General features: G+C 35.7%; 2 protein-coding genes and 1 long non-coding RNA gene across 20 annotated transcripts in view; 1 reads left to right on the forward strand and 2 right to left on the reverse strand.

Moving 5' to 3' along the window:
* LOC18096055 (uncharacterized) overlaps nucleotides 1-26,563 on the reverse strand; it is a 691,470-nt gene that overhangs the window by 41,493 nt on the left and 623,414 nt on the right. The window lies entirely within an intron of this gene.
* The window catches only part of LOC112326625 (uncharacterized), a 51,024-nt gene that overhangs the window by 15,426 nt on the left and 9,035 nt on the right, over nucleotides 1-26,563 (reverse strand). The window lies entirely within an intron of this gene.
* Nucleotides 17,737-20,796, forward strand: LOC112324266 (N-alpha-acetyltransferase MAK3). Of its 3 annotated transcripts, XR_008057762.1 has the most exons (5): nucleotides 17,738-18,065; nucleotides 18,155-18,278; nucleotides 18,680-18,735; nucleotides 19,943-20,051; nucleotides 20,201-20,350. XR_008057762.1 is itself a non-coding variant. In XM_052448560.1 (4 exons), exons 1-4 carry the CDS (start codon nucleotides 17,880-17,882, stop codon nucleotides 19,979-19,981), a joined length of 405 nt encoding a protein of 134 aa, XP_052304520.1. In that variant the 5' UTR covers nucleotides 17,737-17,879; the 3' UTR covers nucleotides 19,982-20,194. The 3 variants fall into 3 exon arrangements, 2 of the variants coding, with proteins under 2 accessions (XP_052304520.1, XP_024441810.1); XM_052448560.1 differs by lacking the exon at nucleotides 20,201-20,350 and having other exon boundaries at nucleotides 17,737-18,065; nucleotides 19,943-20,194; XM_024586042.2 differs by lacking the exon at nucleotides 19,943-20,051 and having other exon boundaries at nucleotides 17,818-18,065; nucleotides 20,201-20,796.

The raw sequence follows: 26,563 nt of genomic DNA on the forward strand, positions 1-26,563 counted from the left end.
CAATAACAGTTATCAGGCTAGCATAGAGATGACACCTTATGAGGCTTTGTATGGTTGGAAGTGTAGATCACCGGTTTGTTGGTTTGAGGTTGGTGAGAAGAGGTTAATGGGACCGGAGTTGATTCAGATTACCTCGGAGAAGATATAGATAATTAGAAATAAGCTTCAAACAGCTCAGAGCAGACAAAAGAGTTACGCAGATAAAAGAAGGCGTGACTTAGAGTTTTCAGTGGGTGATTGTGTGTTCTTAAAAGTATCACTGACAAAAGGAGTATTCAAGTTTGGGAAGAAAGATAAGTTGAGTCCTCGATTCATTGGACCGTATGAGATTCTGGAGAGAGTTGGGGCAGTTGCTTATAGGTTATCATTACCACCAAACTTATTTGCTATTCATCCGGTATTTCATGTTTCCATGCTAAGGAAGTATATGTCAGATCCATCGCATGTGTTAGAGATTCATCCCATTGAATTGAGAGATGATATGGTTTATGAGGTGCAATCGGAAGCTATAATCGACCGGCAAGTGAGGAAGCTTCAGTCGAAGGATATAGCTTCAGTGAAAGTGAAATGGAAAGGTCATTCACGTGAGGAAGCGACATGGGAGCTCGAGGATAAGATGCGTCAGGAGTATCCTCATCTTTTCGATAATCTCGGTAAGTATTCAATCTTTTCTATTAAGTTTTGAGGACGAAACTTTTATAAGGTGGGGAGATTGTAATATTTTGAAATAAAAAAAAAAGATAGGAAATGGCAACAAAGCCCTTGGAGGCTTAAAGAGTATAAATTTAAATTTAGGGAAATAGAAAGGAATTGAAGAAATAAGTTTAAAGGTAAGATTTAGGTTGTTAAATGTATAAATGTATGTTAATTGAACTTTAATTTCAGTTTTGATGAATGTTAGGGTTTTGAAAATTTATGTTTTGGGTTTAATTGATGAATTAAATTAAATGTTATGGGGTTGATTGTTGTGGGTAATTGATTATTTAGTTGATTATGGAAGATTATGATGATTTTGAGTTATGATTTTGTTTGAATGGTGAATTTCTGTTAGAAATAAGGAAAGAACAGTGGGTTTTCTGTTGAAATTCTGGGTTGGAGGTGGAAGATGATGAAAATTCAATTTGGTCCTTCAATTTATGGAAATTACAGTTTAGTCCCCAAACTTTGGAAAATTTACAGATTGGTCCCTAGAGCCTATTCCGAGATTCTAAACAGAATAAAAGATGAATTATGGGCAGAATTCCTGTATAGTTTTGAAATTTTAACACTTTCAATTTAGTCCTTCAATTTGACAAAAATTACAATTTGACCCTAAAAATTTGGTAAAATTCCAGAATGGTCCCTGGAGTATAATGAGATATTCTTGACAGAAATGAGGATTAATTATGTTCAGAATTTCAGTATAGTAATGGATTTATGATATTTTAATTAGTTTGGTCCTTCAATTTGACAAAAGTTACAATTTGACCCTTAAAAATATGATAAATTACAGATTAGTCCCTAGCTGTAATATTAGCTTGTGCAGTTTGGTTTGATGAATAATTGAGGGTTATTTAGTGAATTATTACCAATTTTATTATTTGTTTTATTATTGGATTAGATTTCGGGAAAACCATTAAATGTTGGGTTTTTAGGAAAAATAACTAGTTAGTTCAAAAACATATAGGGTTATGGAATACACCCTTAGATAAGTGTATTAAATAGGTTATATATTCTTTTGAGTCATTCTTGAATATGTCTCCTCTATATTCAGATAATCCTGATATTCTACCGGCGGGACGTCAGTAGGATTTTCTTCGGTGTCTGCTTTTGATTTCTGTTTGCTTTCGAGTCAGGTGAGTGGATAATTTTCCATATGCATGAGAAATATTATAAATATTTTATTTGTTAATGTGAATTGGATCATGCTTCTTGATAATATATATGTTGATTATTATCCTTGTTATGATAAAGTATGATCAATTGTTAAATCTGAATTCTTGATATGAACCAGTATATATTTTGAATTGACTTCTGAATTGATAACTCCTTATTTGATTGATGTCATGAGTTGAGCCTTAAGATATGAATATGTATGTTTGATTATGATTATGAGGCTATGGTATGTCAGTCAGAATACCCATGCTAACAGGGTAGTGTTAGTCTTTGTGCACATCGTATCTGAACCCTAGTTGGTCGGGGGAGTCACCAACCTGTGTGAACTGATCATCTCACAGTACGGAGCCTTATGCTCATTGCATTTTGATTTTCTGACGAGTTTTACCATATGATATTCTTGTTATGGCCTATTTGAGAAACCTTCCTATAAGAACCTAGAGCCATACTTGTATATATATTTCTCATTGCTGTATTACCTCGTGTGTGTGTATTGAATATTATCTACTCACTGAGTTGTTGAACTCACTCTCTCATTATTTATCCTTTTCAGGCTTATAGCTTGATTTTTGAACTCACTCTCTCATTATTTATCCTTTTCAGGCTTATAGCTTAATAGCAAGTCACTTTTGTTGGACCTTCAGAACCTGCTCTTTTGGTTGTAACTTGTACATTTTCCTTTATGTCTAGTTAGAACTCCAAAATTATGAAATTATATTAACTCTTGTATTAAGACAATTCAATTATATTATGAAGTTGATTTTGTTATTAATGCTGCGTTGAACTCTGATTGAGTTAGGATAAGTTTGTATGTAAGTTTGGGTTCGCATAGGTATGGAACCTTGGAGGGAAACCTTGCCTATGTGCCGGTCATGGATCTGGGAATCAGGTCATGACAGATACAGTTAGACAACTCCTTTTAAATTTAGTGGATGGCTAAAGGATTTATCTCTACTTATCAATTACTTCAGTTTCAGAAATTTAAAGGAAGAAATCAACATGTATTGAAGTTGACAATTTAAATTAAAAAGGAAAAAAATTATTGGAGAAATATAAAGGACGTACTTGGAGCTTTGCAAACAAATTTCCCAATTCTTTGTGGCCGTCAATTTTTAGAATTTGCAAATAAGGCAATTGAGCAGCAAAATTCTTGGGACCAAAAAAACTGTAATTTGATCTGGAAGAAAGATCCAATTTACTTAGTCGAGGGAATTTGATGATGCCATCTGTGGTGAGTGCATCTCCTTCTCCACTGTAAAATATTTGCTTTAAATTATGAGCTTTAAAAATCTGCATCTCTTCCAGGTTCAGAAGGCTTGGAGACACAGAGACAGGGAGGACACATTCCAGTTTTCCACAGTCTTCTATGAAGATAGATTTTAATTTTGGGAAGCCAGGAGTCTGTGGAATTATTTCCCTTTCACCATCCTCTTCTCAGATAATATGCTTCAATTCACCGCAATTTCTTATGTAATAGCCTTCTAGCTTTGGCAGACTTTGAGCGAGGGACGTGTTGGGTAATTCTAGAACTCAAACACACATCAATTTACGTGGTTCGGCAACTTGCCTACTCCACGGAGCTACTGGTTTGTATTAATCAAGCTTAGAAACAATACAAACAACAAAACAAGGAGGAGGAGAAAATCTCCTCTACTCAACTCAAGCTCTCTCTCTCACGTTTTTCTCTCTGTGTTTTCACTCTTCTCTGTGTTCTTCACACACCAACCCTCCAGCTCTTCACTGAGCATACATATATATTAAGCTAGGAGTGAAGGGCATAAATCATGCCATGATTTATGCCCACCGTTTGCCTCCACTTGTGCTAAGTGGAGATTAGGTATTCCCACTAAGCACATAGTGGAGGTGGGACATTGCTTGTCTCCAAATAGCTAACAATCTCCCACTTGGAGACAAACAATGAAATCATCATTTATCCTTGAAGACCAACTGAAGTTTTACACAACTTCAGTTTATCAAGTGTAACTCCTTTGGTTAACATGTCAGCTGGATTCTTGCTTCCACAGACCTTTTCTAGCATCAGTTGTTCATCGTCTAGCAATTGTCGGATGAAGTGATATTTGATCTGAATGTGCTTAGTCCTAGAGTGAAATGCTGGATTCTTGGCAAGGAAGATTGCACTCTGACTATCGCTATACAAAGTACCCTTTCCATTCATCTTGCCCAATTCTTTCAGGAAACTCTGCAGCCATACGATCTCTTTTGCAGATTCTGAGACTGCAACATATTCAGCTTCTGTTGTTGAAAGAGCGACGATCTTTTGCAAGGTAGAACTCCAGGAAACAGCAGTCCCTCCTAGAGTATATACATATCCTGTAGTGCTCTTTCGGCTATCAACATCTCCTGCTAGATCAGCATCTACAAAACCTTCAAGTTTCAAACCACCAGCTGTGAAACTGAGACAAGTTTCCGAGGAACCTTTTAAGTACCTCATGATCCATTTGACCGCCTCCCAATGCTGCTTTCCAGGATTGCTCATATATCGGCTTACAACTCCCACTGCATGGGCAATGTCTGGTCTGGTACAGACCATAGCATACATCAAAGAGCCGATAGCTGAGGCGTATGGAATCTTATCCATGTATCCACTTTCTAGCTCAGTTTTTGGTGATTGATCTTTGCTGAGCTTGAAATGATTCCCCAGTGGTGTACTTACTGGTTTAGTATTATCCATACTAAACCTGCTGAGAACCTTCTTGACATACTCTGTTTGTGAAAGCTTTAGTACGCCTTTGTCTTTATCTCTGAAGATTCTCATGCCAAGTATTTGTTTAGCAGCTCCCAGATCCTTCATTTCAAACTGTTTTGACAACTGCTGTTTCAGCTTATCAATCTCCTCAATGTTGGATCCTGCAATCAACATATCATCTACATATAATAGTAGAATGATGTAGGAGTTGTCAAAATGTTTGACATAGCAACAATGATCAGCTTGGCATCTTGTATACCCGGAACTGCACATAAAGTTGTCAAACTTCTTGTACCACTGTCTTGGAGCTTGCTTCAACCCGTATAGGCTTTTCTGTAGCTTGCAGACTTGATTCTCCTTTCCTTGCATTGTAAACCCCTCTGGCTGTTGCATGTAAATATCTTCCTCCAAGTCACCATGAAGGAATGCTGTTTTTACATCTAACTGTTCAAGATGTAAATTTTCTGCAGCTACTATCCCCAGAACAACTCTGATTGTTGTGAGCTTCACAACTGGAGAAAATATCTCAGAGTAGTCAATGCCTTTCTTTTGTTGAAACCCTTTGACAACAAGTCTTGCCTTGAACCGTTTACTTCCGTCATGCTCAGTCTTCACTCTGTAAACCCACTTGTTTTGTAAAGCCTTCTTTCCTTCAGGCAGTGTGGTTAGCTCCCAAGTTTTGTTCTTCAGCAACGAACTCATCTCATCCTTCATGGCTAACTCCCACTTGCTTGAGTTTCCATCTTGTAAGGATTCTTCATAAGTTAGCGGTTCACCACCATCTGTCAACAAAATGTAATTCAGTAAAAGTGTGAACCGTTGCGGGGGCTTTATCGTCCTCGAAGACCTGCGAACAGCTGGTTCAATTTGCTCCGCATCTTCTTGTGTAGTAGCGGGTACAGATATGCTTGAGTCTTCTTGTAAAGACTCTTGATTGTTGTTCTGCTCAGTAACATCGGGAAGGCCTTCTAATCTTATGAATTCAGATCCTTGTGGACTTGTATCTGAATCAGCCTTATCTGTTTCTGCACTTGATCTGTCTTTGTACAGAACTTTCTCATTGAAGATCACGTTCCTGCTTCTGATAATCTTTCTATTCTGATCATCCCAGAACCGAAAGCCAAATTCTTCATCTCCATAGCCGATGAAGAAACATTTCTTGGATTTGGCATCCAACTTGTTGCGAGCATCAGAATCTATATGAACATAGGAAACACACCCAAAGACCTTTAAATGAGAGAGTTGTACCTCTTTTCCTCTCCATACTTCCTCGGGCAGTCTGAACTCCAAAGGAACTGATGGTCCACGGTTGATCAAGTAAACTGCGGTATGAACTGCGTCGGCCCAGAATGTTTGAGGTAACCTTGAATGCAACCTCATGCTTCTAGCTCGTTCATTGATGGTCCTGTTCATCCGTTCAGCAACGCCATTCTGTTGCGGTGTGCCTGGAACGGTCTTTTCCATTCTGATACCATTGACAGCACAATACTCCTTGAAACCTCCATCAATGTATTCTCCTCCATTGTCAGATCTTAAGCATTTCAACTTTAGACCTGATTCAGTCTCAACCATAGCCTTCCATTTCTTGAATGTTTCAAACACATCAGATTTATTTTTCAGAAAGTAAACCCATACCTTCCTGCTGAAATCATCAATGAAAGTCACGTAATACCGAGAACCTCCAAGAGATGCTACTGGAGACGGTCCCCATAAATCTGTGTGTACCAGCTCTAGCTTTCTTGGTCTTAAGGTCCTGCCAACCTTCAAGAAACTGAGCTTTTTCTGTTTTCCAAGAACACAGCTTTCACAAATGTCTAGATCGACATTTTTTAATTCTGCCAGCTTTCCCTTCGACTGAAGTATCTTCATCCCCTTTTGACTCATATGGCCAAGTCTACAGTGCCATAGTTGTGCCTGATTTTCTGCTTCTGTAGTGGCAATGGTGTCTGCAACTCTTGTGGTCATATACAGGGTGCCGGTTTTCTTTCCACGAGCTAAAACCATTGCACTCTTTGATACTTTCCACATACCTCCAGCAAAACGTATTTCATGACCACTATCGTCAAGCTGTCCAACAGAGATCAACTTCTTCATTAATCCAGGAACATGCCTGACATTCTGCAAGTTCCATGTAGATCCATTCATTGTCTTGATTTGCACATCTCCTACACCCACAACAGCCATTGGTTGTCCATCGGCCAGATAGACCACACCATAATCTCCAGCAACATAGTTTAGCATCATGTCATGGTTAGGTGTACAGTGAAATGAAGCACCAGAATCAAGAATCCAATCATCAATTGGACTTTGTACAGCAAGAATCAAAGCATCATGTACCTCATCTGTGGTAGCGTTTGCAGAGTCAGCTTCAGGTTTTTTCGGTTTTGTGCAATTCCTCATGAAATGACCGGGTTTGCCACAATTCCAACATTCAACCTGTTTTCTGGGTCCAAACTTGCTTTTACTTCTATATCTTGATTTTGATCTGCCTCTGGATAAGCCTCTATCATGTCTCCTCCCTCGAGTGTTGATGTTGAGAGCTGATCCTGAGCTTGAACTTTCACCCGAGTCTTTCCTTCGCACTTCTTCAGCCAAAATCAAGTCTCGAATGTCATCATACTTCAGTTTGGATTTTCCAGCTGAATTGCTCACGGCTGTCCTCATGCCTTCCCAACTGCTTGGAAGTGAAGCTAGCAAGATGAGTGCACGAATCTCATCATCAAACTCAATCTCAACAGATGATAATTTATTTGTGATGGTATTAAAGTTGTTGAGGTGTTATGTCACAGAAGTGTTTTCGACCATCTTCAAGTTGAACAACTTTTTCATCAGGTGCACTTTATTATTTGCTGATGGCTTCTCATACATCCCAGACAAGGCTTCCATCAATCTTGCAGTGGATCTTTCTTTCGTAACATTGTGAGCAACTCTTCTTGATAAGGATAACCGGACAATGCCCAGAACTTGTCTATCAAGAAGTAGCCAATCTTCTTCTTGCATATTTTCTGGTTTGCTCCCCAACAAGGGAAGATGAAGTTTCTTCCCATATAGATAATCCTCAATTTGCATTTTCCAGTATCCAAAATCTGTCCCGTCAAATTTTTCAATTCCAGCTGCTTTTATTTCATCTGCCATTTTTACTACTTCTCCGATTCGAATTTCCCAAATCTGACCTTACAGATGTGTCCGGAACAGCCGAAAACCTTGGAAATGACACTGAGATCACCCCAATCGGACTTCGGATGGCTCAGATTTTAGCAATCAAAGTTTTGGATTAACGGACGGTGCAGATGCAGCCGCGTGTCAGCCAGAGTACCGCCTGCGTCGCACCGGATCAAAACTCAGCAGCGGTTCTGATGAAGCCACGTGGCAGCAGATGATGGCCTGAGTCGCACTGGATCAATACTAAAGAGTGGTCCTGATTTAACCACGTGTCAACTGATTGGATCCTGCGCCGTACTGGATTAAAACCCTTCAACGGTGATGATGTAGCCACGTGTCAGAATATCAGCTTCTGCGACACATCGGAACAAAACTCAGTCGGATGACGTGGCAGGTGACGTGGCAGGTGACGCGGACGGTGACCGTACGGATTTGCTGACGTGGCGGGTCAGTCCGATCCGTTTTGCAGAAGCCGGGCGAAGATGGAGCGTGGCGCGCGTACGGCGCGTTGGTGCGCGTGGGCAGTCTGGACGTCGGCGCGTGGGAGCGCGTGCGGGCATGCAGGACGTCGGTTCTTCGCCGGGTTTGAAACAGTGGATTCGTCCGGTTGTCCTCTACACGATGGTATGTTCAAAAACACGTTTGGAGAACTTTTATTTTTGAGTTTGGATCAAACACCCTCTTTGTCAAGAACAAGCTCTGATACCAGTTGTTGGGTAATTCCAGAACTCAAACACACATCAATTTACGTGGTTCGGCAACTTGCCTACTCCACGGAGCTACTGGTTTGTATTAATCAAGCTTAGAAACAATACAAACAACAAAACAAGGAGGAGGAGAAAATCTCCTCTACTCAACTCAAGCTCTCTCTCTCACGTTTTTCTCTCTGTGTTTTCACTCTTCTCTGTGTTCTTCACACACCAACCCTCCAGCTCTTCACTGAGCATACATATATATTAAGCTAGGAGTGAAGGGCATAAATCATGCCATGATTTATGCCCACCGTTTGCCTCCACTTGTGCTAAGTGGAGATTAGGTATTCCCACTAAGCACATAGTGGAGGTGGGACATTGCTTGTCTCCAAATAGCTAACAAATAAATGTCAGTTTGTCGAGAGAAATCAAATATAGATGAGCAAGACTTTGGAAGCTGACATGCTTGGTGGGCCCCTTCCATATGCATTTGAGCTCAGGTAACTATGACAGCTGTAACGTTATTAAAGATGACAGCAACGGCAGCTCCTTCTCCTCACTGCTTCCTTCATCAGCCTCACCCAATTCAAATACCTCTTCCAATGATTTACAGCTGTCAACAATCACCTCCTCTAGATTTTTTAAACCTTGCCGCAATCTTGCTGGAAACAGAGTGAAAACATCCCCACAACCCCTCACTTTTACAAATTCTAATTTATGTAAAAACAATTGCTCAAATGTCTTCGCATTGAAGGATGTACCAGCCAAATTTAATCTTGTCGAGGTTGGGTATCCATAATTGGCTATCTGGAAACACAAAATCTCTGGGAATGCATTCAACCTTCGGTATCCTCAATGATAATACGGCTAACTGAGACAACGAATTTAGTTCTGTTAGGCTTGCATTCATTCCTCCTGTGCTGTCACATCCAACAACTTCCCATCCCTCAAAGCTGCCATCCCCGATCAACAGCTCTTCTAACTTCTTCAACCTTCCAATCAAATTCACAGGGATCCTTCTTAGCCTTTGACAACCTCTCACATCCAACAACCTTAACTCCTTGAGCTCTCCTATTTCATCAGGTAATTCTTCAATGGATGAGCACGACACAAGACCAAGAATCTTAAGTCTCTGCAGCTTTCTCAACCGAATGAGGTCCTTGCAATTACACGAGATCAACACCAACGATTGAAGTTTCGTTGAGAGTTCAAGTGATTGCAATGACAAACACCCTCCCTTCAGAGACAAACTTCAATTTCTTTCATCCCTTCAAAAAACCTCTCTGGAACATCCAAACCAGAATCCACTTCTAATAATAGAACTTTGAGCTGTGGGCATACCAATCCTTCAGGAAGTTCTGCTAGTTTATTGCCCATTAACGAAATTGTTGTGCAACCTTCAAAGCTTTCAATACTCGTTGGCCACTTCTCCAATACCATGAATCCATATTCTTTTGATGATGCTATCTGAATAGCAACATAACGAACCAAGTCATGCATTCTCACATGTTCTTCAGTTTCAGCGCCCAACAACAAACAACAAGCTTTGAGGTCTTTGATTGCCACATGAACTAGTTCCCTTGCATCTTCAATGGGCTCCCCATCTTGATGTAACCCATAGCCAAGTGCATATCTCGTCAAGTCCTCGACTGGAATGTTGTAATCTTCTGGAAATAAACAGCATAGCAGGAAACATAACTTGGTTTCCTTGGACTTCAAATAATCGTAGCTCAACTTAAGACATGCATATGCATTTTTTTCTTCAATTTGTTCCTTGTCCGGAAATTGAGAGTTTTTGAGCTGTTTAGACATTCTTTTCCACTTAACTGCAGATTCATCTCTTAGAGCCCTTCCCATTGTCACGAGTGCTATAGGCAAGCCGTGGCATTCTCTCGCAACATCCGTTGCCACTCTGTTCAAGGTAGAGTCCCCATCATCTAAACCTGCATTGATTCTGAATAAATCCCATGCTTCTTTTTCAGAAAAGAGACCTAAAAACACATTTTGCTGGCACACCATATAAGAACATATGTCTCGACGACGTGTTGTTAGAAGAATTTTACAACCCCTGTGATCATCACCAAATGGGATCCCTATCTCTTTCAAGTCAATATGTTTCCAAACATCATCCAGGGTTATAAGCATCTTCTCCACTTTCTTCAGTCTCTGCCGTAATCGATCTGCTCTCCCTTCTTTACTGTTTTCTTCAATTTTCAAACCTAACATATCTGCCATTCGGTTCTGAATGTCTATGACATTTGGATTCTGCGACACCGTAGCCATCAAAACTTCATCAAAAAGCTGCGACTCTGTGGCTATCCTGCCTACTTCTTTCACCAAGGTGGTTTTACCCACCCCTCCCATGCCGTACAGTCCGATCATATTGACGTTGTCATCTTTGAGAGCTTCCATAATCTGTTCCAAAGCTTCTTCTGACGATTTTGAGGGCGTGAATTCCTTTGATGTTAGAAATTCTATGTGCTGAGGAGGACGTTTGTCGGCCACTTTTGTAAACTTTGTTTCTCCAAGTTTTGTGAAAGTCTCCGACTTCTTGGCCAGTGCCTTGCTTAACTTGAATTGTCGCATTTTTTCCTATTTCATTTTCCAACGGCTTCGCACCTTCAATTTCGTTGTTTGCATCTTCCAGCCACTTTTTGACATCCTCCTTAATTTCTTCAGCATTCCTTTTAGCAGCTTCGACTTCTTTTTGCAGACCATCTAGTGCTAAAGCAAGGTTCTCCTTTCGTTCTTTGAATTCTTCAACAAAATTGTAGAAACAGAACATGCAACGGAACAGCCTTCCTACTGGTTCCACCATGAGTTCTGCTAGCATAGCTATAATGGATCCACCAGCACTTTCGAGAGCCATTTTCCACAGGTCTGAAAATCAAAGAAATAAGGATACAGAACGTGAGAGTGAGTCACTACAAGTAAAAGAGGCTTAAAGAGAATGGGAATAGGAATTTCATTACCTTAATTTGGGAAAATATGTGCGAAAAGCACTGGTATTGAGTGTTCAATGAAATAGCGGGAGGAAGAAGAGGAGAAGGCCTTTAGCTCTGTATGGAATCCAGCTTCAAAAGCAACAAGGCAAGGTACAAGTATAACAATAAAATAGTTTACATGGATTCTAACGGACTCTTGTGAGTTAAAGCATTAGTTCCCTTTAAAAATGCATTTTGATGACATAATTAAGATAATATAGAGACAGTGACAAACAAATAAAAAAATGTGTAAAAGAACTCACCTAGCAAAGAAAGAAACGAATGAAAGGTTCAGGATAATCACTTAGACGCCTCCATGGATGATACCAGCTCGCTTCCAACAACAAATATAATTAACCTAAGCTATGATCGGTCAAAGTTTTTTTTAGTTTTCTTTTTTTTTTTAAAAAAAAAAAGATCAACAAGAGAAAATTAAGACTTGCAGGAACGAACTCAACAAAGAATGAAACTAAAAGAACCATGTTTTTTATGATGATCATCTCCGTGTCACCCACTTGGGTAATATGATTGACCCGAGTGTGTGACATCCAGAGTGCGGTTACTTTTTTCATCCCTCTTTTTTGGTTTTATTTTATTTCAGTTCTTCAAGTCTTTTTCTTTTGCTATTTCATCGAGTTGCTTTGCTCTTGAGTTGTTGTGCTTGCCCTCAAGTATGCATTATGCTAGGAATTATAATTACATATTATAATTACAAATTTCAGTTTTTTAAAAAACAAAAAAAATATGAGAAAGGACCAATATTACAATGTGAGCAAATGAAAGGAGAATTTTAAATTTTCTTGTGACATGGTGACCAAGTAATCCAAGGAACCAATAGATTATCGCCACTTGTTCAACCTTATCTGCACATTAAGATAGGGGTAGAAAGTAGGAAAGAAAAATCATAATCCTAGATTTTATTGTGACATGGAGATAAAGGTAATCTCAAAAGCTAATAGATGGTCCTTTATCTACCCTTAGGAAAAGATAGAAAGTAGGAGAGAAAAGTCATAATCTTAGATTTTATTGTGATATGGAGAGTTTCTCTCAACTCATTTTTAGACCTCAACTGATGAAGATGGTGTGTATTTTTTTTTAAATCAAGTGCATGTGTTTGTTGAAAAATTGATAAAAATAAAGGAGAAAGAAATATTTTTTTCGAACCCTGTTTGAGGTGTTTTCTACTCTTTATATCCTCCTCCTTTGATGCCAAAAGCATCAGGTTTCTTAGGCTAATAAGGAGTCTTCATATAAATCCCTCATAATTTGCATTTGTTTTTTTAAAAAACTGATTATGCTGCTGTCGTAATTTTTTATTCCAACTTAGGCTCTAATTCTGACTTGGTTTCGTATGATATTTGACCATCCTACCTATTTTTATCACTCATGACATGTTGAAGAATTGACCTATACCTTTATTGGGTCCTAGGGGTCATTGTTCTTAGGGTAGACTCTCAGTCAGATTTGGATGCTTGGCATTGTCAGATCAAGAAAACCTTTTTGACCAACCAGATTCCTGTCAGATTCTGTTATCTAAAACGATTTTATCTCACTTCAAATCCTTCATCAAAGTTGTAGTCTGGGACAAGTAGATGAATTTGAGCTTTTGAATTGCTTGATTTGAAGATATTCCTGTTTGAAATCTAGCATGAAAGCATAAAATCCTGCCGCGAGAAGGTTTCCAGTCGAGTTTGGTTGCAATTCTGTTATTCAAAAGGAATTTATCTCATTTTTATCTTTCATGAAAGTTGTAGCTCTACAAGTGTAGATGAATTTGGGACTTTTCAATCGCTTGATTTTGATATCAAAAGCTCATAATATTCTCGTTTGAATATCTAACGTGAAAGCAGAGAATTCTGTCGCGAGAAGGATCTTGACCCGAGTTTTGCACTAAAGACTCTATTTCCATCACAAAAATTATTGATTTGTTCTTAGGTCATACTCTCAGTCATATCGCGATGCTCGACGTTGTCAGTTTCTGAATTAGATCAGGAGACCCTTTTTGACCAACCAGATTACTGCCAGATTCTGTTCTCTAAAACAATTTTATCTCACTTCGAATCCTTCATCAAAGTTGTAGTCCTGGACGTGTAGATGAATTTGGGCTTTTGAATCGCTTCATTTCAATATCAAAAGCTCAAGATATTCTCATTTGAATATCTAATGTGAAAGTAGAGAATCCTGCCGCGAAAAGGGTTTATCCCAAGTTCGCAGGTCTTATTTGAAGGATTTTTTTGGACCAAGGACTAAATTGAAAAGTGCTAAAATGAGGGATTTAATTGAAGAAGGATATTGGAAGCTGGAGAGGGGGGCTGGATCATCATAAATGACGGGATTTCTACCACACCGAATAAGGAAAATAAGACTTTGCAGCATGCACCGTTACCCATCTGATTTCTTTTCTTTTTCTTTGCAAATTTCTTGCTGGTTTCCACGTTTCTCTTGCTGGATTGGAGAGCTCCAGGCCATGTTTTTATTGCCTCATTTCAAAGGAAACAGCTGGTGTCTCATGATCCCAGATTTGGAAGGAAAGAAAGGAGTCGCACTATCCTCTAAAATACTGGAAAGAAATCAGATATGATCACAGAATCAGAATCAAAATATTTTGGTTTCCTATTTCTACTCACCCGAGATTACACCCTAGAGTTAATGTAATATTTGTTTTCTAAATAGAGCTGCGTTTTAGGTTATAAGCCTCCTCTACTGGGAGAAGAAAGGGATGAAAAAAAAGAAGGGAAGCAGGACAGAAAAGAGGGAGAACAGGAGAGGAGAAAAGGGGCCAAATCTAAACCCTCTCTAGAGGAGCGCCACCCCCCCCCCCCACTGGCTTCTGTTTTGGCTCCCAGAACAGGCCACAACGCAGAAAAGGGGGGGGGGAGGCCTTTTCTTTCATCCTTTGGTTACTGTGAAGACTTTACTGAACGGGGAAAGAAAAGAAAAGGAAAGGAGGAGCAGAGGAAAAAACAAGAAAAGAAAGACAAGAAAAAACATAAGAGAGGCAGGGAGTAGGAGAGAAAAAAACAGAGAACGAGGGAGTTTCTTTCCTTCATCCTTGCGTTGTTGGGAGATCAGGAAGGCAAGCAGTATAAGAGAAGAAGGAGAAGAAAAAGCAAGAAAAACGAGAAAAGAAAGAGAAACCATAAACAAGCAGAGACTGCCTTTTCGGTCTTGCTTTCATTTTTCTGCATATAACATCTGCAGAACAGGGAAGGAGAAAGTGCAGGAACCAGGGAGAGAGGGTGACGAAGACGCAGAGAAAAGAAAAAATCAGAAAACAGACGCAAATATAGAACAAGAGGAAAAGGTTTGAAACAGATGAAACAGACCGATCAACCATCACGCTTTCAACGTCAAGGCAGCTTCTTCGCTTCCGTTCCTAGGTCTGTTCTCTTCACCTCTCGCACCATGCATTTTTTTGCTTTGTGTTTGCATTGTTCAAGTGAATTTTAACTCACTTGAATAGTAACGTGGTCTCTTTGCATGCATTTTACTTTGTTCATTGAGAGGATTGCGCCCTTTTTTTTGTGTCCAGCCGGGTCACTTGCAGCCAGACCTACTATTTTTTTCTTTTAAAAAAATAAAAGAAAGAGAAAGAGATTTATGATTTTCTGGCATATTTATTTAAGGTCTGAATTTTTTTTATGTTGTAAAAAATATCAATCTCGTATTTAGAATACCCGGTTTTCGACGCAATGTGACAAATATACATATATATCAAAAATGTTTTCTTGTGTGTTGCATACGGCCAATACCCTAACATGTTTTGAACGTTCTTTTTTATACAAAAAATATTGGAAGTTTCAAAAATGTGTCGCATGGATTTCTTAAACACAACAAAAATTATTTTCTTGCATTTCTGGATTTTACAACATGTTTGTAAAACTCCAAAGGGTATTGGCCAATATTCCAAAAAAATAAAAAATCTTATTTTGGAGGGAATTAATCTATTGTTCACCATTAATGTTTGGATAAAGAAATCTCAAAGGGATGAATATCCAAAATATTATTGGAAATAACTTGTTATTATTCACTGTTAATATTTGGATAAAGAAATCTTAAGTGGAAAATATCCAAAATAATTTTCTAGAAAGAATAAGTCATCACACATCCTTGAAAAAAGCCTTGATTATAATCGAGGACATTTTAATTTTTTACTCCACGGTTTATGAGCCGTGAGAGTTTAAAACACTAAGGCAAAAATAAGCTTTTAAAGCGCCCTAAATTTCTAAATTTTTGTCCCTCCTCCTTGCGATTTACGAGTTGCAAACTCTTAAAATACTAAGGGAAAATGAGCTTTTAAAGCACATGGAATCTCCTTGGATTTCTATCTTAATAAATTTAGTTGAATCAAACCTAGAAAAACTGATGGGATTAGAAAAACACCAACACCATAGCAATTATAAAGCAAACCAAACACCAAGCAGCTTACCTTAGGTAGGGCGTACTAGGGGTGTTAATACCTTCCCTTTACGCAACCAGTCTCTTGCCTTAGAATCTCTAAAAGACCAGTTAGGGTTCCTAGTGACTAAAATATTAGGTGGCGACTCTTTTTTCCACACAAAAAAAACCGAAATCAATCAAGGGTCGTCGCAATGGTGTGACAAACATCATCATTACCCATCAACATAACTCCTCCATCGAACTCTTTAAGTCTTGAGAACAAGTGTTTGTTGTGGCACATGTGATAGGAAAATCTAAAATTAAAAACCCATTCACTGGAATGGTTTTATGGTGATGAGACCATGAATGAAGAGTCTTGTTCATCTTCATCTCATGCAATATTCATAGTTGGTTCATCCTTTTTTGTTGTCCTTGTTGCTTTTATTTGGACAATCTTTCTTCTAGTGTCCTTCTATCTTAAATAAATAGCAGACATGCTTGGGTCCTCTTTTTTTTCCCTTTGTGAGTGTACAACGCACAGTGGTAGGCAACCTATATTTCTTTTATTATTAAGCAAACAATAATTCACCTAATGGTTGGATCATCTAAAACTTGCTATTATAACGATAGCTGGAAAAATATAGGGTTGGTATAATAATTTAATTTTTAATTCATTGACATCTAAAAATACTATAAATTTTTTTTATAAACCACTTACCAGCTCCAAAACATCCTTAAACCATTCAAAAGACAAAAAAAAAAAAAACTAAATCAAAAAAATCTAAAAGAACTTGAATCTATTTTTTTCAGGTAAGATGAATGACAGAGAACACTTAAATGTAACTTTTCTCCTCGAAAGAAACCCGTTTATACAAAGAATGATTTTTTCATGGTCATAATCTTGGCAATCAAAAACTTTTTTATTTTATCATCATTTTTCAATGTTTCTCTTTCTCTCATCTCTCAAACCAGAGATCAAGATTAACATCCAATCCCCAAATTAGAAGGGATCAAAATGTAACTTTGACAAAACCAAAACATAAAATTTAACAAAAAAACCTAGACTCTTTTATTCTTCTTCCATTTGGTTTCTTAACTTTTAATTTTGTAAAAATAATAAAATCACATAAATTTCAATAAAATTAAAAATCAATTTAATGACAAGAAGTTTTGTCAAGAATATAATAGTCTCGTGAAAAAGCAAGAAAGAACAAATTATAAAGATTGATTCCAATGAACACAATGTGAAACAATTAAATAAAACATTGAAGAGCATTCAAAAAGAAAACATTGTTTAGCCCAATTCACAAATTCCACTAAAGATTCCACCTTTCTCACCTTTGATTTCTGTGTCGCCGGTCTCCGTCTTATTTGGTTTTGGTATCTGTCATTGTTTTTTTTTTTTTTTTTTTTTTGGGGGGGGGGGGGGGGGTGGGGTGGGGAGGAGGATTTATAGCGTGGTAAAATGAGAATTATTTGCTGCTTATTACTTTGTAATAAATAAATTAATTCTCAAAAAATAGTAAATTAAACTTGCCTTCAATTAGGATTTGTGTTCTTCAATTTTGAACCTTTTCTTTTAATCCCACAAGTAGTATTTTGCTATTTAGTTTACTACTACATTATATTTATATTTAGTTTCAAGTTTTTCTTAAAAAAATCTTAATATATTTTTGTGTTCTTTTCTATATTCTACTTTTTACAACTTTTTCTTTAAAAAAACATTATTTTCTACTTTTTTAAGTTTTTCTTTAAAAAATAATATTTTTTTATCAAATCTTAAACAATTCATTCATATTTGAATTCATATATTTATAAGAATTTAATTTTTGTAATTGATTTTTAAATCTCATTCCAAATTTATAGTGTAAAGATTAAACTGAATTGGTTAGGTTGATAAACTAGCACGAAATCCAGAAATGGATAATGCTCGTAAGCCCAACACAAAGCAATACCCAATGGAGTCCAGCTAAAGAAGTAGAAAGGGCCGAAGGGAATCTTTTTATTAGGAAGCTGCTACATTTTCAAACAAGAAGTAGAACCCTTCGGTTATAGTCGTCAAGAAACAGAATAACAACAATGGACGAAGTTCAAGAAAGAGAGAAAAAAGACGAATTCGATGCATCAGAGATTGAATACGTTAGCTATGGTGGTGAGCATCACCTACCATTAATCATGAATCTTGTCGATCAAGAACTTAGTGAGCCTTACTCCATCTTCACCTACCGTTACTTTGTTTATCTTTGGCCACAACTTTCTTTCTTGGTAAGTGTGATTCTTTTCTTCTTTTATGTTGTTGGGATTTTTTTTTTGGTGTTGTAACTGTGTTTTTGTTGGTGGGTTTTCAATTTCAGGCCTTTCACAAAGGCAAATGTGTAGGGACTGTTGTATGTAAGATGGGGGATCATCGGAATTCAACTTTTAGAGGTTACATTGCTATGTTAGTTGTCATCAAACCTTATCGAGGAAGAGGCATTGGTAATGGCTTCTTCTTTTTTTCATATTGGGATTTTGTGCACAGTTTTAGGTTGTGTTGGATTATATATGTGAATCCTGGATTGGTTTTTAATGTACTATAGATCTATTGGAAACAAGAAAGGAAAGGGGGTGAGGGTTTTCAAGAAATTGGACGTGCATTGATAACATTAATGGTAGAAATATGGATGTTTGGAATGATTATGTGTATAATAAACTGGCTGCATTTGATTTGAACTCAAGGTCCATTCTTTGTTTTCCTACACTTGGGATGGCATTTACAAAGGATTGGATGTGGGCTTTGATAGTTTTTAGGCTTTGTGTTGATATATCATGTTTTTCTTGTTAATTGTGTTGTGTATGGGTACGTTGTAATTTCCAGTGAAATTCTCTCCAGACTGCAGCTACTGAACTTGTTACCAGATCTATTCAAGTGATGATGGAATCGGGATGTGAAGAGGTTTGTCGAGTTTTAGTTGTTGTACCTTTTGGTTTGTACTCATCTAAATGGAGCATTATTCATACAACTATATCACAAAGGAAGTACGGATTTTTTATCCTCAAGCTTTAGTTGTACTTTCCATGGTACCAAATGAGCATATAGGAGAGTAGAAATAACTACATTTCCTAAGCATTACCACCAAACGTTGGAGCTCTGTTTGGGGCTTGAAACAGCATGGGAAACAAAGGAGAATTATGAAACTGCTTAAGTGGTTACCTTCACTGCCAATTATAGGAGAGTTGAAATAGTTTTCCTTTCTACTCCATTGTGCTCTTTGATCTCAAACCAAAGAGAAAAATAAGCTTTCCTCTCGAGTTTGACTGGCACCTTGGCATGTGTGTAAATGGTGATGCCGTATCTTTTATTCACACCTCCAAAAACCTTTTCTTCTGAAATTTCTTGGTGTTTGTGCATTACTCTGTAGTAACACCATGTCTCTTAGACACTTCATGCTTCATGTGTTATTTCAATTCTATCTCTCCTCTTAGTTACCTCATGCTGCATGTGTTATTTCAATTCCATCTCTCCTCTTGCTTTAATCTTTATTAGGGTTAAGTGAGCCAGTCCTTGGAGGTATCCCTGCACATGGATAGTAGTCCATGCAAACAATGAATTATGTTGTTAATGTGCTGCCAGTTTATGCTCCCTGCTAGAAGTCCAAAATATTACATGTCATGTGTGATGATTTTGACTTGCATTGACTGATTGCACCTACGTGACCAATTTAGGACTTGCAGCTGATATATTGATATGGTTAAATTGAACTGTCCCAGAAATTTTCATTTCATTATCTCGAGGTTGAAATTGTGAGAAAAAAAAATTAAAAGAATGATTCCATGGAAAAAAAAAAAAAAAAAAACGAGATCAATGGAAATTTACTGCTGAGAAAGGAATATGGTTTCATTCAATGTAAACGCAACTCCATGCTTTGCTGCAGTATCATAGTTCTGAACGAACTTAAATATTGTCCCAAGAAGCCAATAATTTGTGAGGCCTTGGCTTTGCTGATATTCCTTGTGTTTTTGAATGATGCGTTAATTCTATTTCTAGTTATTTCACCTTGATGCATGAATTTGCTCTCATTTCTCATATCAGGCAAAGAACATAGAATGAAAAGGTGGGAGAGAATATAGAATCCGAATAAACTGCTATGACTTTAATGTAGGATATCAGAACAGCTCAAATGAACTGCATGATTATTTGACTGTTTTTCCACCTTAACTGGTGATAAGTGGTCCACTCTGGAACACAAGCATGCCACATTAAAGAATATGGTCCATTAAATAACTAACTACATTCCCCCCTATTTGCTTATGATTTAGCATATCCCAACTTTATATTTATGTATTCAAGCATATCACTTTCTTAACTACATTGTTGTTGATCTTTTATTGTGTTGTGTTTTTCTCTTTCCTCTTCGAAGGTAACATTGGAAGCAGAAGTTACAAATAAAGGAGCACTTGCACTATATGGCCGTCTTGGTTTTATTAGAGCAAAACGACTCTTTCACTATTACTTGAATGGAGTTGATGCCTTTCGTCTGAAGCTGCTATTCCCCCAACCAGAGTTATACCCCTCTTTGCCTATGATGGCTGATAGAGACGATACACACGAGCATGATGATTGCTAGCCAATGGATGAGCTTTCTGAGCTCCGAGCTCCACAGAGGCTTGGAACTAGTGGGCTTTCTACCATTCATTACACAGTCTCTGCGAGCTACAAGGATGGTTTGATATTTGATCTTTAGAGAGGCAGCACAGCCTCGTAACCTACACAGGGATTCGCACAAATGTGGGTTCTTGGTCATGTCATCTTTGTTCACTGAAGTCGATGTACATGTTTTATTGGCCTTGTCTAATAGAAATGTATCAACATACGAGGCCGAAGCTCACATACTGTAATACTTGCACATTATAGATGTGGCAGCTATGACGAAAACAGCCAATCTCTCTCTGTTCACTCTCAAAATATTTGATTGAGGCGAAGATCAAGTCTAAAAGACCAAAAATGCTTCAGCAATGGTTTGGTACAAAGGGTATGATGGTGACTTGAGACAATAGTGGGTTACTTACCATAACAGCCAATGAAACACAGTCAAACCAAGAAAATCCCAAATGTTAAAATAATATCCATGCGTCTCTCTCTAATGGCTGCAGGATATATAACATTTGATTTGCGTTGTATGGTAGGTGGGTTGCTCAATTGAGTCAGCTGCATGCCTATTCTAGTCAAAAGGCTTAAGAAAGTAGCAATACTATTTTAAAAGTGTTTTGTTGCTACGACTTCTTGGAGGTTGCAGCACCAATCAAAATGTTTTTAAAAACCATATTCTAATGTGTAGTTGTGTTAATTTACAAGCACCCGCATTGTTAATTTGTTTGAATTTGGTGTGTTGAAGAAATGTCTTCAATTTGTTAATATTCTCCCAAGTTTATATGCTCTCTATCATTTTAATAACCAGAATTATTTTGATAATTAAGCAACCAAGCATTTACGATATGATGATATGAGTCAATGAACACTGCACCTCTTCAGTTAAGTTGATCTAATTGGCATTGTCTAATAGAAATGCGTCAACATATTAGACCTAATACATGTAACATATTATGAAAAGTTAAAATTAAAATTACATTACTGTTTTTACTGTAGCCAATTTAATGTTCACCCTCTCATTTCATTGTGGATTTCAGTAGTAATATATTTGAAAAGTTTCAATTTAATCTTTAAATTTTTATTTTGCATAATTGAGCTCTTTTCAGCTCAAATTGAATGCCAATTTATATTTTTTTGGGGTGAGGGTTGAATTAAAAGAAAGAGGGCTTAAGTGAAAAATAAAAGTAACATAGGTGACGGCTGTGCAATTTATTTGAAAAGTTCATTATAGTCCCTTATTTTTTAGCTTTGAAAGATTTTTTTGTTTCGGATTGATTATGAGTTTTAAGGTGTTTTCTTTTTTTTGTGTTTTTTAAGGCTATAAATTGGTTAAACAAGAATCCAGAGTGTTTCCTAAATATTTTAGGTTAAAAATAAGTTGAAATAGGTTTTTTGGTTGAAAAAATAAGAACCCTATTCAAAAAATATTTTTTGCATTTATGTTTTGATTAATACTTATTCTTTGCGATTTTTTTATTTATTTAGTTTTTTTAAATAACAATTATTTTTAAATTATATTAAATATTAAAAATAAATTAAATTTTTATTAATAATAAATATAAATATTTATGTGAATATAATAAAATCAAGTATAAAAACAGACGATAGATGATGTGAGAACTCAATCCCATTCCATTTCAGAATCAAAATGGGGAATATTTCCCGGCTCAAAGGTGCAAGAAAGTTGTTCGCTGAGGCTGTGGCATGTGTATATTGAATTCTTTGTTTCGAACAGATCCATTATCCCGCTTGACCAACTGAGAGATGATTAATAAACAAGAGAAAAGGACTAATCAATGGTTTAATTTTCAATTTCGAACAACATAGTACATGCATTGCAAAAGTCATGATTTTTACCAAGAGAATTTTGATCTTTCTTGTTGTAGAGAAATATTTCCCATTTAACTTCGTAAACACATATCTATATGATATTAATTATATAAAAAAAAATTATAAGATTTGAACTTATAATTATTTTGTCAATAAAAATACTGTTAAGTTTGCACAAGCCCCATTATATTATGCTATTAATTATATAAAAAAATAAAGATTTGAACTCGTAATTTATGTGAATTCATTAAAATATAAAAATATCTTAATTTAAAAACTTAATCTATCGTATAAGATTTTAAAATATTATTTATATTATTTTTTAATACTAATAAATATAAATAATCATGTTCTTTGCCACACTCTTGAAACTAGTGAAAACTATTTTTCTGGGCCATCAAACGTGGGAGATTTTTTCCAAGAAAAACAAGATAGGTTATTGTCAATCAAAAGATTAGCGTGACTTTACACAGCTAGAGCGCATTCTTGTTGACTAATTAATATTGAATTCAAGGCTTTGATTTAGCAAAAATCAAGTTGGTGAGGCATGTGATTCAAATCTTTCCAATCTCGACCAAGCCTAATAAACCAAAAACTATAATATATATAAAAAATAAACCTAACCATCTATACTTTTCCTTCTAAATATTCATACCTCTTCAACTTTATTATACATTTCATGATAATCACTTGAAACTACAAGAGAGGATTACCATACGAGCTGCCAATGAAACACAGTCAAACCAAGAAAAATCCCAAATGGCATACAATGTCCATGCATTTCTCCATAGACTACGCAGGATATATAACATATGATTTCCATGGCATGGTAGGTTAAGGTTTGCTCAATTGAGTCAAATTCCCATGCAAGTCAAAAGGCAAGGAAGTAAGTAGTGATACTTGAATTATTTACTAGTACAATCTTGGAGGCTGCAACACGATTTTAACTAAGAAAATTGATCCGAGTAATTAATTGTCTAGGTAGTCTTAAAACCTTATATTATATTGGGTCATTTTCGTATTATACAAGCACACGTACGTCTAGTTAACTTGTTTGAATTTCATGTGGTCTCCGATATTATTCTCCCAAAGTTTGTAAGCTTATCATTTTAATAATCAAAATTACTTAATTTGATAATTAGTCAACCACACATTTTGAATATGGTTAATTAAATGATGATGTGAGCTCCAATTGCATTGATTTATACAATCTTCATGTGAACGGTGTGGTCGAGACTCTTTAATATACTCATACGTGAGATTCTTTATATATAATATACTTAGACATGAGATTCTTTATATATATATATAGTAATGGATTTCTTTGAGTAGTCTACATATTAATTGAGATTAGATTTTTTTTCTCCAGTGATCTTAATTGTGTATCTACTACATTTGCTTGATGTGTCTCGATGAATTTCATAAATTTTCTTGAATACTAACTCTAAATTTTGAATATAAAAAGTCAAAAAATAAAACAAATCCCTTTTAAATTGGCGAAGAGAGCTAGATATGTGGAATGTGCATCTTTAGAATTCAACTTATCATGTTGTTGAACGGGAACAATCTAACGTTTTGGAACCACCTATGTGAACTTGGCATAACATGCAGGAGAATTTATTAAATTCTTTTGAAAATATTAGGCTAATATAGGAAGTATGTCTTTAAAAATCACTAAAAAAATAATTTTAGTTTACATGCAAGTTATCCATCGGAAAAGATATAAGTTATTTGTGCAAGTTAGGGAAACTTTTCATATATTATAACTAGATTATTTCTCATAGCTATGCTGTGAATTGAATTAAATTTTTTTAAATGTAAAAAAAAAAATATCTAAGCCATGAAGAACTATTTAAGATTATTATTAAATCTGGTTTAGTGTGTCAAACTTGAAAACTCCTGACTGAACTCCTTATCTAATCATATTTCAAATTAAATCTTGTAAAATTATTCTAACGTGACCTAGTCGACTTAGTGGATATAAAAGCTAAAAAATAAAAGAAAAAATAATGACCAAAATAAAAGTAAAGAGAGAGAGATCAGGCGCACGAGTCTAAGGACAATATGGATAATTAGTAAAAACATAGTTTGACTTTTTTAAAAAAATTTAAAATAACTTTTTTTTAAAAAAAACAATCAAACAGTGATATATTGAATCGATCTGAGTTAACTTGTCAAACTTGTGACCAGGATCATGAATTCCACTAGATCTAATAACAATTAATTATATGATAAAAAATATGAAGACTAGTTCAAAACCAACTAAATATTGAATGAAAAAAATGAATTTTTTTTTTAAAATACAGCAAAAACTCAATGTTAAATGATAAAACTTGAGAGAAAAAAAATACAAGTCATGTGCGTGAACTTGGATTATAACAACGAAAAAAAAATCTTAGCTTTGTAAAGATATCTTAAGCCTTTAACTCAGGAAAACAAAATGAATTTTTTTTCTACATTTAGTATCAGTAATCCATATTGTCATTTTAATCTCATGGTTTAATTCAATTCGATATAACACATTCATATACATTACAAATATCATACAATTATGATTGATGTTTCTAATTTTTATCAAAATTTCAGCAGAGTCTTCTTTGTCTAGGTAACCAAACAGTTCTTCTCTTCTTCTAAAAACCTACATAACGATCAAGGAGAGTTTCAAATCCCACACATAACAATTTATATCCAGGTATTGGGCCTCAGGCCATTCAATCAATCAATCAATTCATAATAGTTCACACCTATTAAAGTTTATTGGGTACATTTAAATAATTTAAACTTAGCTTTTCATCAAGATAGCATTTCATTACAAGAACAACATTATAAATACTTATTCATATTACAATCCCCGTTCATTTGAATTACAATATACTACTAAGAACTCATCTAACATTGTAACTAAGAAAATTAGAATCTTGTCTTAGCATGTGATATTCCAGATCATAAACATGAAAATTATAGAAATTTAAATAAGATATTTATTACAACACAATTAAAATATGTCAGATACAATATATATATATGATTTTTCATGGAGCAAACATAATTTCTTTGGATAATAATAGAATCGACTCATTTGTCATAATCTCTACTAATTTTAAGTATTGTATAGTCACCTCGTCAAGGTAATTCCAAGCTTTATCTTCTCATCTAAAAGTTATATCTTGTTCATAAATCCATCTTGGAAACTTTATCTATCGAAGCTCACCATAAAGTTTTATTAATGGTAATTAAAGGCCTATTCCACGTATCCTACCCTATGCTATTAATTTATCAAAGGTAAATTATCATTTGTACTCTTTGCTCTATATGTTTCTTAAGGAATTAAATCCTTTACTAGTATCGCCCTACAATTTTAAATAAATATAATTAATGATTTATTGATTTCTATTTTCCATAATGAATCTTTAACATTGATTTAACTTAATTTGGTTTTAGCAACATATCATTCATCTTACAACAAACTTTTATGTACACATGTCTTAACATGCATCAATACACTTATTTGTCCATTGGATTGACCATCATATAGCTTGAAATATACAATCATAGATGTCCATGTTCTTGTCCTATTAGGCCACCAAGATGATTTTCAAATCTCTTATCATGTTGTACTGGAATCAGTATATACTTATGCCCTTTTACATTATCAAACAATCACCATTTTCTTCATGAATACACCATCAAAACCGCATACATTCAACTACACCACATTATACAAACCAATTCTTTATTATAACCCGTTTCACTATCATTACAATCCTTAGAGTTCTCATGCATATGTTGTCCACAACAATATTTGAAATCTATTTTCAAGTCATTTTCACCTAGAAAACATTGTTGTTCCCCTAATAACTCTTTGCTCATATAATAGATTGTCAAAACAACCTACAAATTACGCTTCGATGCAGCCCAAAACATAAACATGTAGTAATATTAGTCATCACACCGTGATTGACTACCCAATAGATTCTAATATCGTTATTGTCTAATACTACTAGTCTTTTAACTCTAAAACACCCTAAAATAACACAAACAAAGGGGTTTTTATTTGTTTAGAAATCTATTTTCAAGTCATTTTCACCTAGAAAACACCATAAAAACATTCCTAAACCAACCATTAACTCTAAAACACCCCAAAATAACACAAAAAATAAAAATCAAACTAATCAAGAAAATCTTAATTGAATCCAATCTACTTTTCAAGCATTGTTAGAGAAAAAGTCATCGCTATTTGAAAACTCATCATTAAATGAAACTCGTTGAGACCAAGAACAACTACTTTTATCGCTGAAAAGTG

This window comes from Populus trichocarpa, chromosome 1, assembly GCF_000002775.5.
Source record: "Populus trichocarpa isolate Nisqually-1 chromosome 1, P.trichocarpa_v4.1, whole genome shotgun sequence".
Classification (NCBI taxonomy): Eukaryota; Viridiplantae; Streptophyta; class Magnoliopsida; order Malpighiales; family Salicaceae; genus Populus; species Populus trichocarpa.